Below are 17,675 nucleotides of genomic sequence, written 5' to 3' on the forward strand. Positions count from 1 at the left end.
ATTTTTATTTTTTATTGAAGCACAATAGTTATCTGAATTTTAGGTTGTAGATTTATTTTTCTAAAGAGAACTAAATAGAAATGGTTAAAAATATTTTAAATAAAAAATAAGTAAAATATCCCTAAATTTATTTTAAAGAAAAATTTTATATAAGGTTAACTTATAAAATGTAGAATTAAGGTGCACAATTAGAATCTTTCGAAAAAAGTTGTTTGATGTTGGAAAAACATCTAATTAATCATATATATATATATATATATATATATATATATATATATATATATATATATATATATATATATATATATATATATATATATATATATATATATATATATATATATATATATATATATATATATATATATATATATATATATATATATATATATATATATATATATATATATATATATATATATATATATATATATATATATAGGGTGTGGTTTCTATAAAGTTGCAACCTTAAACAATCCAATTAAGGCGCGCCTCTAAATTTTATCATAACATATAATTTTGTTGTAAAACATTTATAGGATTATCTTAAAACCTATTTTCATATCTAATTAGAAAATTTTAAACTCCATAAATGGTTAAAATCAAGTAGATCTATAAGCATATGAAAATCATGAAAATGGATGGTCTAGATAATGTGTCGCAAGATGCACTATTTTTGGGACTCAAAACTTTTTTTTTTTAATATTCATATATCTTGATATCGAGATGATCAATTAGAGGGTTTTTCAACATTAAAACAACATTTCCAATAGATTTTGAGGTGCATCTATGATTCTACATTTTACGGTTGCAACCTTATATAAATTTTTTCTATATATATATAGGAAAAAACATGGATTAGCCCACTAGCTCATATGAACATATGAGCTAAACGACCCATATTGAATCTAGTTTGATCTGACGATCACATATGTCCGATAGTGTTTGAATTTTATTTATATTTTTATAAATCCAAATCACTTAAAATTTTAGGCGTGTGTTTATAAAAAATAGTTGAATCTTCGAAAAATATAAAAAAAATATTTTACATGGAATAAATTGATCAAAATACCCCCGAAAATTTTTAGGGGGGTATTTTTCATGAATAAATTTTTTATATTTTTATTAGGTGTCTCTTGATGAGAAGAACATACATCTAAAATTTCAAGTGATTTGAATTTGTAAAAAAATAACTAAAATTCAAGCACTACGGAACATATGTGATCTTCAGATTGACCCAGATTTAATTTGGGCCGTTGGACTCATATGTTCATATGAGCTAGTGGCGTAATCCCAGCTTTATATGTATATATATATATATATATATATATATATATATATATATATATGTTTGTTTGTTTAGAGTTAACAACCTTTCAAAATACAAAGGTTCAAGCTAGAAAGGGTTGTGATAGGTGTATTTATCCAAACAACCATTATTTTTTATTGAAAATTTATTTAAATAGGTAACTTTAACATTAAGCAAGGGCAATTTTGAAATTTTTACAAAAGTACAATGGTATTTTGGAAGCTAGTGTCCTGAAAGTGCCTTTGTCATTTAGTTAAAATTTCATTTTTACCTCTTATGAGATGACAAAAGTACCATTTGTTATATAGTAATATTTACAAAATTGCCCTATAAAAATAACTGTTTTTAAAAAATAGATTATAAAATCAATAAGTCCACCCTTCACAACTCTCTATAATCTTGAACCTTGGTAATTTGAGGGGTTGTGAAGTTTAGAATATATATATATATATATATATATATACGAAAGCAATAATTATGCAACGGTTGTATCATAGTATAATGCAACCACACTTCTAGAAAACCATGTTTTTGACATTTGTATGACTCCAAATTTTGCACATATATTCTCTTTATCCTCATAATCAATCTTATGGGGGCAAAAAAAAAAAGTCAATTTGCACCTGAGATATGGTAAAAATTAGTACCCTCCAACAATGAATCTCGACCGTCCACTCGATGAATTTCAAGATCTAGGCCTTGACAAATTCAAAATCATTTTTTTCTTTTTTAACATTGTTAATCTAATGATGATAACACTATTTAAAAATTTTGAGAATAAAAAAATCATTTGAGGCCTATATCTAATCGTCTCACTAAAATGGATGGCTCATATTAATTGGGCTAGAAAAACACCTTTTGGGGTGTTTTTTCTAAATTTTATTTTTTGTGATTGTTCTTTAGAATGAAAAGAGTATACATATAAAAAAATGAGTCAAACTAATATCTCTAACATGATTTTTTAATGTCATTGTATTATATTATGATACAACCGTTGGATGAAATCATTGCTATATATATATATATGGTGAAAAAGCGAGATTTCAAATCTTAAAAATAATGCATCTTGCAATATATTATCTGGACTGTACATTTTCAAGAGTTTCATGTATTTATAGTTTTGTTTGATTAGCTATTTTTTAAGTTTAAAATTAGAGGTATAAATAGACTCTCATATTATCCTAAAAATTTTGACACCAAAATTACATCTCTTGGAGATTCACCTTAACACATATTGTTTAAAGTTGCGACCTTATGCAAACCACAACCATATTTTAATTAATGTTTTTATTAAAAATAGTTATTATTATTATTTTTTAGTTTGTGTTAAAACCCAAATTTCATATAAATACTATTTTTTTAAAAATAAAAAATAAAATTAATTTTTAGCCCTTGAATGAGGCTCATTGAACGACCGGTAATTGTCCACGTGCTCGGACGCAACACCAACACTGAATGAAAGGTAGGGGCATTTCGGGTATATTTGCAACAACATAAGGCTCGAAAGTCAGGGCAATTCCGGGTATATTTGCCACTACATGAGGCACGACTCCGAAATTGAAGTCGCACTTTCCCTCCATGGACCAGTCGAAGGATGTTGTGTATCGGGAAATAAGAGATGCAATTTCATGCATTAATCAGAAGGTGAACTTTTTTGGCGCAGTAAAGGAGTTTGGGATGCCCAAAAAAAGCAAAGAAACTGTTAATGTTCTTCGAATTCTCATCAATCCGTGTTCTTCATTTAACAAAAACATCCCCGTCCTTTGTTTAACAAAAAGGGAGAAAAAAAAACATCAACCCTTGTTCTTCTTCCGAGTCTCCATGCTTTTGCAAGCCAGTGAATTCAAATTCTTTTGATGATGCACGTAGTGAAATATCTAACAGTTATCGGTGGAAGTGTATTCATATATGCAAAGAAACTAAACCAAAACAAGCGAAACCATATTTCGGGTTTCAATTATTGAACTGAGCCCAAAACCTCTTGTACACTGCAATTTCACCAAGTGAAAAACCCTAATTCTCTTCCCCAGATAGATAAATATCTGAAGTCGTATTCCTGCATTCCCTTGTAATCCCGTTCTTCCATTGTTAACTTAGTCTCAACCATGATTATTAATTTCTTCCCTGGATTGATCTGAAAATGAGGGCAATCTTAAAGAGAAAACCCAATAAGTATTTTAAAATGTGTTTAACAGCCCGGTAGCTGAAACACAACTTTATCTTGGATACATCACAATGAACATGAATTGTGTATCTCGAACCAGCAATGGTAGATTAACAGTTTTTTTTTTAAATCCCATTTTTAATGTATTCGCTGTTTCTTCAGCAAAACTCTAGCAATAAAGCAATCAGCAATGTTCATTTGTGGTTTCTCTTTCTTGGGGGACATTTTGGTTTTTATGGTGACGTCACCACTTTTCTTAGTCGTATTTTTTTAGCGTGGTTGTTTCTCGCGGCAAGGGACTTGTGGCGGCTGTTGTAGTTCTGAAATTTATAACATGTGATCAACTATGACCGTTATCATTTTTAGAAAAATGATATTTATAACTCTGTGTTGTCGAATGACTCAAGTTGATTTGGTGGTTCCCATCTTGACATTAGCAAAAAATGGTTTTAAAACTTTGAATTATCTAAAAAAAAAAGAAATTATTGTTTTAGGAAACATCATCATCCAAGCCTTATCCCAATTATTTGGGGTCGGCTTGTTTTAGAAAACATCACAACACATAAATCATAAGATTCTTTCAAAATTCTCGTTTATGGTTTTATGCTATTTGTTTATTATTTTGCAAATGCTTCTCCAATAGCCTAGCATTACCACTTTGCTCCAAAATTTACAGTTCATCCTTCCTACCAAAAGAAAAAAGTATAGTTGGCCTTACATCTTCATTCTTACAGCCGTTGAACTTGGATATACTCTGCTTTGCTATCTTAAATCCCAATCTCTATAACTCTACTTTCCTCACCTCTCTATATATCCACTTTCCTTGCCATACTTGCTTTTTTCGACTGAGAAATTAACCACCATGATTTGGTTTCATCTCAATGACTGACATACGTGGATCGGTCATGTGGCTTTACTATTCCATCGGCTTTACTATTCCATCGGCTTTACTATTCCATCTTCAATGTCTAATTCATTTAACAGCCTTCAAGCCCAAACATGATAGCTTCAGACTTGTAGGCCTCCAGCAATTGCTAAAGGGCTGATACAGTCATCCTCCTTACTTCACTGTGAAAACTTTCTTTTTGCATCTTGTACAGCTTATGAAAGGTCACCGTAGGAGTTAGATATAAATTGTGCCCCTGTTTCTTTTTTTTTTTCAAGTTTTCCTTTTGTTGTTGGTATTATGTAAAAAAGGTGTGTAACTGTATATAAATTTGCATATATTAGAATATCAATATGCACATACATATCTATGTACCTATCTCATATCTATGTACCTATCTATGTATTTGCATAGGCATAAATGCATGTTTACTTACACTTATAGTATACTGATCAGCACACGCATCCACGTATTTATGCGCATGTATGTTTGTGTCATACATGCATTCTTATACGTACTTCTTAGTGCATCAAATGAATACCTTTAACTGCACAATGTTGTGGCCCTTACCTTCTGTAGTTGTTTTATGTGATTGTCATGTTCAATACTCTCTATCCTTTGCGTCATTTTCACCAGGATTGGTTTTTCTTTTTATCTTGATCAATGTTCTTATCTTGCAGATTTTGTGTGTAGATTAGAGATAATGGACATGTTCCGGGGAGAACCTGTGTTACCTGTGACATTTTTTGCTCCAAGCATGGAGAAGCTTCCTCATGTGAAGTCCAATGGAGATATAATTCGTCTGCATCGAGTTCTGGTGAAATACCATTTGCATAAGTCAATTTTTCCCTACTTATTAGGCTTGGTTTTGTCTCTTGAGATGCATTTTCTTCAGTTCACTATTGCTTATTTTATTTTTGATTCCTAAATGGATTCTTCATATTGATCTGATGTTTGTTTTGTTGAGATTCGGGTTTACAGTTTATTTGTTATGCTGGCTCCGTAATCATTGCTTTTTCCTCTACAAGTTGCGATTTAACTCGTGTAGGCAACATAAAATGGTAATGTGTTTTCTGTCCCACTTTGCTAGTTTTTTCTAGTGAATCTCTGCTTAAAGAATGGAAAAATTCTTTATGGTTTTCATAGTTGGAAAGAAAAATGAATCAAATCCTTGATGATTAACTAGACAAATTATATATCATCCTCTCAACATAAGTTTACTATGTTGTGCTATCCAAATGAAACATTTCATACCACTCAAAGCAGCCATCATACAATTATGTGTGTAAGAGCATAGATTGCTTCCAGATTTTTATCATGTTAGTATATATGAAAGTGGAGTGGGGGTTTGTCAAGATGAATCTATACTAGTAGCTTCTAATGAACCACAAAAGGAGCATAAATTTGGAGCACTAGCGAACTACAAGGTTCCTATGATTAGGTTAGGCTGAAAGGAGTGGCTATGTGGAATTCAAAGTATTAAATTCAATTTTTTTCATTTCTTTTATTCAATATACTTGAATTCCACGGCCACTAAACTCTGCTGTAAATCTAATTAGATCCCTAAACACAACTTAGGATATTTAGTTTTACTGCCAAAACAAATAGATACCATTCATAAGCAATAAGCAATCTTCCACTATGATTTTAAGTGCAAAATGTATTCTTAAAAATTCATAGAACATTTAAAATATAACTATAAAATAATTAAATCAATTGGGAAGACTTATTAGAAGATGCATGGAATTATTCTTACAGGTCTTGCTTGATACACCCCACACCCGATTCCTTGACTGATGACACACTTTTATCCCTTTTTTATACCGCTGGAATTTTAGAGATGGGAAACTTTCATAGGCAATAGCTCTTACTATGGGGTTTTGGAGAGCATGGAAACCTAACGAGGGTTTGTAGGAACTTTTAGGAACAAATTAGGGCTGAGCTTGAAGGCACAGAATCCTCCTACGGCTGGGCGTACCCCTTTTTCTTCTCAAAACAGTAAAACACTAATTAGGGTTTCAATGTGTCACCCTTGTCTTATCAAATTTTGGGTGGCATGACCCTTTTGGAAGAGGGGAGAGAGAAAAATGAAGTTTTAATAAATAAGAGAAAGATAAAGAGAGATTTGGTGCATGGAGGAGAGAGAAATATGTGTTTTCAGAGCGAGGGGCTCAATGGTGTTTAAATAAAAAGAATTTCTGTTCCTATTTGGATTAGAATTTCTTCCTTAGGTATTGTTTATCCAATGACACAACTTGACCAATAGGAACTTAAGAAATCTGTGGGGTGAGAGAATAAATTTGAGCCATCCATCCCATAAATCATGAGTTTGAGAGGATTATTAAGAACCTTATCCTCTTATAATTTGACCCAAGTCCAACTTCTATTTAAATTAGAATTATAAACAATCCAAAGCTTCCTAATATTTTTTAATTAGAGTTTTAGTTCAAACTCTTAAAGATTATCCTAAACTAACCTTTAACAAAAACAAATGTCATATAAATAAAAGAAAGAGGGTGTAGCACCCAAGAGAGATTTAGTTGACCTCAGAATGGCCCATGTCCGATCCATGGGTGGTACATATGTGGGGCTTGATCCTGGGCCCCATGTGCCGTTCCAAATTTAAAAAAATTATGAAAATGCCCTTTCAAAGGATTTTACAGCAAAAATAAATTTTAAATGAAAAATTTGTAATTTTTTTAAAAAACATTTCTAATACCAATATATAATATTTTAGAAGTGGACTGGAACCAAATAGTCAAAATTAACAACAATCAAGGCATTCCACTTTACCCAAGAACTGTGATCGACTAATGTTTTTTTATCCACCCCAACAAAAACCCATGACCCACAGCCTCAATGCAGGAGCTCATGATTGGATTGTCAAAGTTGGACAATAAACAGTGAAACCATGATCATTGAATGTGGATTTCAGTCCCCCACTTTAAGAGCAAGTCCAACACTTGTCCCTATAGTGCAAAGGAGGCTCTCTCGATGTACATGCACACACGTTCCTCTAAATGGCTGCTTCCCAGTAATGTGGTTGTCATGTATACATATCGTGGGTACATGTCGTGTAGAAGTTTGTTAAGACGTGTGCCCATGCTTTCACAGGCCTAACAATCACACGCATGAGACCACACAGTTTTTCTGGACTACGAATATCATCGCTGGGCATCTCACTGATCTCAACAAGGGATGACCCACTGTAAACTCTTCTCGATAGTGTCACATGCCTTGGGGTAAGGGTTTTGAACTTAACTAGGGCCATAAAAACTAACAAGAGCCCTTGCTTCTCATTTTCTTTGCCTTTGAGATAAATTAAAAAAGGAAGAAGCTTAAAATCATCAAAGGGGTCAGTCTCATTGTAATTTAAAAATGACACTATCTTGGCAATTGATGAAGGACAAGATCATTGTCATTATTTGGGTATTATCCCAACTATTTGGAGTCAGTTAGGACAAGATGGCTTGTATTTTTGAAGTTTTCTTATTACATTTTAAGGATGTATTGTTTTAATTTTTTATGGTTATTTTGAGGGCTTTTTAAGTGTCTTTAGGTCTTCTAGTTTTTTTTTATAAATTTATTTAAATATTTTAGGGTTTTAGGAGTTGATTAGAAAAGTAGTTAGAGTGCTTATGGGTTTTTTTGCTTTATAGAATGAAATGTTGGGCAGTTAAGAAAAAAACTATATCCATAGAATGAGTGTGGCTGAGATGGGGATGTTGAGATGGACGAGTGACAAGTCAAGTAAGGATAGAATTTAGAATGTATACATGCAAGAGAACTTTGGGATAGCTCCAATAGGCAATAAAATAAAGGAAAGTAGACTTTGGTGGTTTACCTATATGTAGTGTCAACTTAGAAAAATCCAGTTAGGAGGGGCGATTTGGTTCGAGTGAAAGGCTCTAAGAGCACAAGAAGGCCTAAAAGACATGGATTGAAGTAACGATAAGAGATTTGGTGACTTATGGTCTGATTGAAGGTATGACCTTTGTTAGAGCGAAATGGCGGAATAGGAATCGTAACCACCCCAAATAATTGGGCTCAAATGATGATGATGATGATGATGATGATGATATTGATTACATTCTTTTATGGTTGTTATATGCATCTAACATGTATTGAATGTTTTGAATGCAATATTTTTTCTCAATAAATATTGTTAAACATTTTTGTATGTTTGGATGCATAAAAATATGTTTTTCTATGATTTAGCATTGGAATAGTACAATAATAGTAAATTAGTAATTATAATGTCATGATCATAATTCGGTGTTTCATAATTTTTTTATGCAGATAAGTTCAAATTTTCATCATCTTTCATCGTTTCATTTGTTATTGGTTATTCTTTGTTCATTTTGACTAACTTCTTTTTGGAGATTTGTCAATAATTTTTGGATTTTTCTAGAACTTCTTGTTAATTCTCTGGGAACTTTTTGGACTATTTCCTCACTCGGGCGTGTTTTGGCCGATTCTGAGCTTACTCACTTGAGTCAATCTGTTCGGGAAGCTGCCTTGTCTGCTGCCCAAGTCTAGTGTTGGACCACTGCTTTTGAGTGGACCAAAGATGTTGAGAGGGGCTTCGCGAGTATTAAGACCATGATGATTGAGCCCCCCAATTATGCAGCTTCTGGACTTTGATAAAGTCTTTGAAGTCGAGTGTGATGGTTCTCACATTGGCATCGTTGTTGTTCTGAGGCAAGAAGGGCACACCTGTGGTTTTCTTGAGAGAGAAGCTAAAAAAGGGCAAACAAGATCAGTCTGTAGTTAACTTTGAATTCCATGCAGTTGTTTAGGTAATAGGATTTGATTCCCAAAGAGTTTGTGCTTTATTCAGATCATGATGCTTTGAGTTACCTTAAGAAATTGGGTGTGCACCATGTCAACTGGAGCTCGTATCTGACAGTTCATTTTTGTTCTACCCGAATGGTGGAGGTAAGAAGATTTGAAGCGCTCATGCAGGCATATCCTAGTGATCTAGATGTTGGGAAGATTTTTGAGACCTTCTTGTAGTGGGTCGTACTCATATATCTTTCATGATGAAAGATTTATGAGACCCTTCTTCATGGGACTAGTGTCTTACTTCTCATATATTATTCTTTCATGATGATTACCCCTAGTATGGTGCTCGTATTCCATGGGGCTCCTTGTGGGCGCGCAGATTATACTAGAGTTGCATTGGGGAGGTTTAGGAGGGCAATCTGGTTGACTAATGACCATTTCCCTTGTCGAAAACTGATTCTTTTAGCCTGGTCTTAAGTGTGATGTGATGCACATTATTAGCAGGTGCATGGCATGCCAGCTAGGCAAGGGATAAAGGCAGAACGCCTTTATTCTCCTTTGCGAAAGCCCCATGGGAAGACCTAAGCATGGATCTCCTGTTAGGCTCACCCAGGGCAAAGAGAGTTCATAATTTTATTTTTGTGGTAGCTGATAGAGTTTTTAAGATGGCATATTTCATATCATGTGAAAAAAAGCCTATGATGCCTCTCACATTGTAGATTTCTGTTAGAGAGAGAGTATGTCACATGGTCTGCCAACAACTAATTGACTTTATCCTTACCTGTGACTGGCCGAGTTACTGAAGATGCTGATGCTTTTGCAGCCTGTATCCATAGCATTCATAAAGAGATCTGAAGAGAAATTGCTTTAAACAATTAGAAGTACAATACACAAGCAGTTCCATATCAAAGACCTTCGTTTCCCAAGGAAGAGATACGGTGCTTGCTCATGTAAGGAGAGAAATTTTCAGCTGGGACTTATCAAGCTGCACCTCAAAAAGGCATGGCCCTACAGTTTTTAAGAGGTGTTGTGATGATGTCCACTTGCTTGAGCTGCCACCTGACTTATTTGGAATTCCAATCTCCCCGTACTTGCAAAATGATTATTATTTGGAAACCTAATCTCTCTCTCTCTCTCTATGAAGTTGTTCCTAGCTCTCTTTGTTTCTCTTCTCGACATGTGAAGGCAGTCTTATTTGGAAACTTGATATCTCTCTTTCTTAGGAAGAACTTGGAATGATATCTCTCTTTCTTAGGAAGAACTTGGAATAGGGCTAGACAAGAAAGAGGCAATGGGTAGGTTTTGCCCTGGGTGGGGCCGGGGGGGGGGGGGGGGGGGGGGGATGGCAAATATAGGGTTCCATCAGTAACTTTTTGGAACTGCTATAGGGTTCCATTAGTTTGATGTGTGTGTCTGAGAGAGAGAGAGGCAAACTAAAGGCTTCCATCAATTTGATGTGAGAGAGAGAGAGAGAGAATGGTGCAAATCAGCATTGGAAATGACAGATCCGGGGCCGATTTTGCAACAACCAACCCCAGCTTCTTTGATCTTGATCAAGGGAATGAAAGAGTAAGGGATTTGCATCCCCTACTCTTGCCACTATACCAAGTAGATGGCCCTTCAACTCAAAGTTGAGAACACACACTCTCTCTACACCAAGTAGGAGGAATTTTTCAATTTCATTAATCAAAATCATCAACTGAAAAACTGTCCAACTGTTACAGTAATGTTCCATATATGAGACCCCTTCGCTGGACCTAAACATTGACCAAAATATACCTAATAAAATAGTAAAATAGCCAAACTACCCCAACTGCCTATTTCGCATACAATTAAATCAGCTTGCGTATAACCTAATTCCTAAGTAAGATTTCCCCATTCATACAACTAAATTTCTATGCATAGGATCTCTATATCTTTGACTCTAACTCATGGGAACTCAAATCAACAATTACTCTACTTTTGACTTTTGACATACATGGGAAATCTACAACACTCTATTCCATCCTTGACTTTACACTAAAACCCAAAATAATCCTTTAATGACAAATTACAAAGGTGTACTCAACAAATACTGAAATTCCAGATTCATCCCTACTTCAATTTCGAAATTATTATCAAGGTCCAGCCAGCCCGTTGATGTGATTTACATCATATTCCTCGGGTTGGAAAGAACTCGTCCTTAAGTTTTTGGCAATCTTCTTAGAATGCCTTTCCTCTAACTGATGGTGAAGTGCTATGGCTCCATGGGAATTATCCTTATGAGGCATGTGGTCGAACTCCATGCTTTTGATGGTCCCACGCTTTACATACATGGTAGGCAACATGTTTCACATGGAAAGATCAAAGCATAATGTTGGCACTGAAGAAGAGTCGCTACCCATCAAAGAAGTTTGAACCATTGCAAAAACAAAAATCTTACTTCTAATGGGTTTCTACAATCTCACAATCAATATGCATAGGTAGGAAAGAATTCATAGAAAAATTGTCAAAACCAAGCCTCAACTTTAGCATTTGAGCATGGACTGGCTCTTCATACATGAATCTCTTGGTGCACTTGCGAGCTCTAAACAGAGCTGCAAGAGAGATCTAATTGAATCCCACCCCATTTCTTCTCATCTCTCCAAAATTCCTGCAACACTTTCATGTGTCAGCTTAGAAAAGGATGGTTTACTTCGAGTATCGCAAGCATTATTCTCTTTTAAACCTGTAGATGAACATGGCCTCCAACATCCACAGCAATCAGTCTAGAGCAATGAAAGTAAATGCTCGAGAATCTAAGGTAATACAAATTTAACCTCTTCACCATGGCTTTTAGGAAGTGCTTCATTGGAAGACAACCAAAGGCTAGGCTAATAGCCTTCACCACCCGATCAGTGTGAACAGTAATTGACCGATCTTTGGCTATAAAAGGTTGGTCTCTTAACTGGTCACATGATAGTTATTCCTCAACCACTATCATCAAGGCGCTTGATCAATGTTTCACTTTCACCCACCTTAGCAACTCTGAAATTGGCCCCGTTATTAGTACTTGCTTCACTACTTTGTTAAAGAATTTTGTAGTTATTTCAACTGTAGCCTCAAGGCCTAGCTGATTGCTCTCATTGAGTGCAAGGAAGAAAGGTACGGCCTCGCTGCTCACTGTTTGGTGAAGAATGACACACAAGTAGTAGCTTACGCTGATGTAAACAAGTTTGGTCTCCTCCAATATAATGGAGATATTAGTGTCACTTAGCCTATGCACCACTCAAGCTATTCATCAGAGTCAAACACATCATCGGTAATTCTTTGCTGCAAAATTCAGCAAATGGTGTTCAGTTCACTGAGAGCACCATCTATGAAAGTAATAAAACAAGCACCAACACCCTTGGTTCTCACATGGCCACTAACTGCCTGACCAACATTACGTTCATTACAACTCCCAATAAAGTTAAAGCACGGTTCAAGAAATACCTTGAATGCTTCTCTAAAACACTAAATATCTCGTAAAACCCACTTGAGGTTTCATATTCAATATGAGAGATTACCTGCTTTGCATGCTTGAGATTTGCAGAGAGTTGCTAAATTTTGCATTTTCAGGCCCAAAGCATTGAGTTGTAAAACATAGCTCAAAGTAATGCCTCCATGGACATGGACAACACAATCTCCTATCAGAGATCCGTTTGATAATGCCTTGCTTTTGCCAATTTTCAAGAGAATATGCACACTCCAATGAGTCAAAACAAGTAATAATGCAATAAACCTCATAGAAATCTGTGAATCTATGCCCAACTTAAAGTTCTCCGTGAACTTGAACATCCAAGACTAAATTCCTTGAGTTCAAGCGCAAGTATGCACTAACAACGACAAGACGATCAAAATAACTTGGTTTAGAACTATGAATAAGCATAGGAGGGAAGAGTCTTGATTTACTTCGAATCATACATCCTCGGAGATATCTATTCAAAATAATTTTGTAGGAAATCTCAACTCAATGATTTGTAAGTTTGAGCATTAAATCTGCTGATAGGAGATTCCCAATCTTGTAATGAGCTCATGACAGTGCAATGCTGGTGCAAATATTACAACTAAACCCATGTTTCAGAGCTTTAACATAGGTATGCTTAGCAGTCCCATACTCCCTAATCATCCACTGCACCACTTTGATGTAGCAATACCAGCAAGGGGAAATTGAGAAGACCAAAATCCAGAGTTTTTCATCTCTTAGAAACATTGTAACTCAATCTTAAAGATACGCAATTCAAAATCAATGCTTTCCAGGTTATGATGCATCTCATAGACATCTCATCCATCATTGTTTTGCGCACATTGAAAACTAACACAGCTGCAATGCCAATGATAAATGCTATCGGCCATAAACACAGTTGAAGAGAACTCTTCTCTTAAGATGCAAGAAAACCTTTGAACTCTGAGGCTGTTTTGTAAAGTCGAGATGCAGATATTAGGTTCCTTGGGTTTAAGTTTTGGGGGAAGATGATAAGGAACAAAGTTGGTTTTTCTATAAAAGCAAAGCGACAACATAGCCTGAGTTCCCTCATAGAGAATGATTTCAGCGACCATGTGGCGAGCATCCCCTATGCTAAGCTCACCAACTGAGAGTGTAGGGGAAATTACCTTGAACTCTTTGGTGTGAACCTCGCGTCACACCCTAAATTCAGGTAAGAGATAGAGAGAACAACCAAGTTCAGCAGCATACAGTTGGGGAGTAAAGCCCTTTGAATGGAAATACAAAGGTTCACCACCACCATCATTGAGAGAAAAGGAGCTCTTTGCAGTTTCCCCTCTAATTGTCTCCTCGTCAGCATCTTTACCTTCGTCATTAACATTATTCTTTCACTTATTCCTCCGGGGAAAAAGAAACCAGTTATGATAATAATCTTAGGAGCAAATTCGTCACTCTCACCTAGGTCTTCATCAAGGAGAAGATTCACGAAATCCTCTCTAAAGGTAGGATCTTCTTCTTGATCCTCTTCAACAATTGGATCACCATTGAAGTCATTATCACCTGCTTTTTCTTCAGCACCTGAAATCTTCATCCACTTACTTGTCAAAGACTAGTGATGAGTCCCAGTCAATGATGTGCTGATTTTGAAACTCATTTTATGAGAATACAATTCCTCCATGGTTTTCCTCTGATAGAATTCCATAGTACCTGCTCAAATCATCATCGATCTCGTGACATTGTGCAGCAAACTCTTGACGACATTGTGCAGCAAACTCTTGACTGTGATTATACCATGCATTTCACCCGTCTGACACCAACTTGATCTTCGACTCATGGTGCGTGCCATAGGAATTCATACATGTTGGTCTCGTCACCACAGGCCTTATCTTGCATGGAGCATGCCCATGTAATTTCTCTCATGCATCAGCATTGCTACTGTTTTCTTCAGGCAACTCACCCTCTCAAACATCCAATCGTACATTAGCAAGGTCACCAACTCCTTTAGGTTATTCACCCTTTCAGCCATCTTATCAAAGTCGTGAGCTCCATATCTTCAACCACGTCCTCTACCACGTGCAGCCATCAAATTCGATGAAGCTCAACTGTGGCTCTGATACTAAATAGTGTAAAACCCACAAAGAAAGGATAGGCCTGAGGCGGATTTTACAACAATGACCAAGCTTCCTTGATCATGATCGAGGGAGTGAAAGAGCAAGGGATTTTCAGGCCCTAGTCTTGCCAAGTGTAGTAGATGGCCTTCCAAAAGTTGGGAACACACACTCTCTCTCTACACCAAGTTGGAAATTTTTTTCGATTTCATTAATAAAAATCATCAACTGTAGAATTGTCCATTTGTTATAGTAAGTTCCATGTATAAGAACTCCTTCCCTGGATCTAAAGATTGAGCAAAATACCCCCAATAAAATAGTAAAAAGACTAAAATACCCATATTCCCTATTTTCCTATGTAATTAATTCAGTTTGCATGCAATCTAATTCTCAAGTTATATTTCTCCATTCATGCAGCCAAATTCCCATGCATGGGTGTATCATTGAGGCTAACTCATAAGCAACTCTAAACACCAATTACTCTACTCTGACTTGTTGACATACATGGGTAATCTACAACACTCTATTTTATCGTTGTCTTTACACTAAAACCCAAAATAACCTTTTTATGACAAATTACAAAACTGTACTCAACAAATACTAGAATTCCATATTTGTCCCTACTTCAAATTCAAAGATGTTTCATGGTCCAGCCAGCCCGTTGATGTTATTTACATCACACACACACAAGAGGGGACAAACTACAGGATTCCATCAGTTTGATTACTTTGGAGTCTTTGTCGCTCTCTTACTCCTTTTCCTTGACACCATCACCATATCACACTCAAGGCATTCACATACATAAATTCCATCGAATAACTGTAAGCAATACTCTCTCTCCCTGTTTAATCTTATTTCCAGTTCTTATACGGCTCTATTTTCCTAAAAAACTGCCTCTAGTTTGAAAAGACTAGCCTATTTTTTATTCTCTACATATTTGTTTGGTGAGTATTCTATTTATTTCAACTTTTTTGGACAAAAAGGTCTGGCTGGTTTGTGCATTGGCAGGACCCAATTGGCATGGAGTGGATATCTAGCTGGTTTGACCACTGCGCTGGTGAACATTGGAAGGTTTTTTTATGTATTGTTTGGCTCAAGTGCTTGGAAAGTGAGCATATATCACGCAGCACGCTGATCAAATGAACATTGCCAATCTCGTAATTTATATGTTAAAAAGATCCATTGGTACAATTCATGAGGATTGAACATTTGTGGTCAAAATTTTAAAAGTTAACATCATCATCATCATCTTTTTTCTGCTTTTCCCTGGGAAATTGATGGTTATTCATGGTTCAAGTACTTCCTCTATAGAAAAAAGCTATAACAGCATTTTTGAATCTATTGTATGGCTAAGGGCAAAATATCTTATTTACAACATTGATTATGATTAGTAAATAATTTCTATAGTTGACTTTCCACACGTAATGTTGCCATGAATTTATAAATTTAATAATTTCTATATTTCACTTTTCACACCTAATGTTGCCATGAAGTTATAAATCTCATGTATTTATACTGGAATAATATCCTGTAAATTTATTAATTCATAGATTTCCTGTCCTTTGACTAAAGAGTAAATTTTCTAATCTTATTAGGAAAAATGCGTAACCTTTCTGATCGTAGGATGTATGTGTGAAAGAAACTTAAATCATTTGGACATCCAGTAGTAACTAGTGCATTGGTCACGCATCTTCAATGGTGAGGTGAATGCTCGTTTCAACAAGAAGTTTTCTTCTTTTTCTTTATTTGAAGGGAAGTCTGGTAAACGTTTTATTCCGTATCAGTTCTCTTCGAGTCCCTATATTACAGATCATGACAGGAAATACATAACCGAGCTAAGAAATTGGTTGAAAAATTTCGAGTTTCAGAAAGGTTCTTCTTATTTGCTAGTATTGTGAAGATTAAGGTTTTCTGTTAATATATTTTGATGCTCAAATATGTGTTGGTGACAAAAAATACCAGTGTTTGAGTTTATATTGACATGTGAAGTGATTTCGGCATGAGTGATGGTTTGTGAAGCATTTGGTCATATACTTTTTACTTGTAATGATTTGATTGTCATTTGGCTTTTATGGTTAGTTGGAATGCTATATTATACGTGAATGCGTGTTCATAGCCTGTTGATTTTTCATGAAATTGGTATTTGTGTAGAAGAACCCTAGATATTTGATATTGAAGTTCATTAAGTCTACCTAGATTCCCTAGCAGTGTTATCCTATCACTTTCTTTTTATATTTATGTAGTATATCAGCATTACCACACACCATGGAAACTTAGCACTTGTTGGTAGCATCCGATTTAATTTAAAGGTGTCAAACCCTTCTCAAGAATGAACCCTTTAACATGTAGGGGCCGTTTGTATCCATGGAAATAGATTACTCTAGATATTCTATTTTCATAGAAAATACATTATGATGGATGCATAACATTTTTATTTTTATTTTAAATTTCGTTAAATATTTTTATTATACTATTCATTATAATGTCTTTTTTTATTATTAAATTTGAGGCAGTTTCCCTCTCTACATATTTGAGATAATTTTTCGCTAAAATATTTCAAGTAATTTCTCTCTCTAAAATTCGATATAATTTCTCTCTCTAAAATTTTAACATATTTTCTCTCGCTAAAACTTAAAAGTTGAGATAATTTCTCTCTCTAAAATTTTTAAGATAGTTTCTCTGACTAAAACTATTTAAGTACTTTCTCTCAAAATTTTTGAGATCGTTTCTCTCGTAAAATTTTAAGATACTCTCTCTATAAAACTTAAAATTTGATATAGTTTCTCTCTCCAAAAATTAGAGATAATTTCTCTCTCTAAAATTTTTCAAATACTTTCTGTATCTAACACTTAAAATTGGAGATAGTTTCTCTCTTTAAAATTTTTCATATAGTTTTTCTCTAAAAATTTTGATATATTTTTCTCTCTCTAAAAGTTTTCAAGTACTTTCTCTCTCTATAACATAAAATTTAATGTAGT

General features: G+C 34.8%; 1 protein-coding gene across 1 annotated transcript in view; it reads left to right on the plus strand.

The window, feature by feature from the left end:
• Window positions 1–2,887: 2,887 nt before the first annotated feature.
• The window catches only part of LOC148781039 (protection of telomeres protein 1b-like), a 29,430-nt gene continuing 14,642 nt past the window's right edge, over window positions 2,888–17,675 (plus strand). The window contains exons 1-3 of the mRNA XM_088874699.1: window positions 2,888–3,041; window positions 5,040–5,182; window positions 16,386–16,569. Of these exons, the coding sequence (XP_088730825.1) occupies window positions 2,888–3,041; window positions 5,040–5,182; window positions 16,386–16,569 (481 nt within the window). The remainder of the gene's footprint in view (window positions 3,042–5,039; window positions 5,183–16,385; window positions 16,570–17,675) is intronic.

The sequence above is a fragment of the Amborella trichopoda genome, chromosome 8, assembly GCF_054954075.1.
Source record: "Amborella trichopoda isolate Santa Cruz 75 chromosome 8, AtrichopodaSantaCruz75HAP2 v2.0, whole genome shotgun sequence".
In the NCBI taxonomy this organism is placed as follows: Eukaryota; Viridiplantae; Streptophyta; class Magnoliopsida; order Amborellales; family Amborellaceae; genus Amborella; species Amborella trichopoda.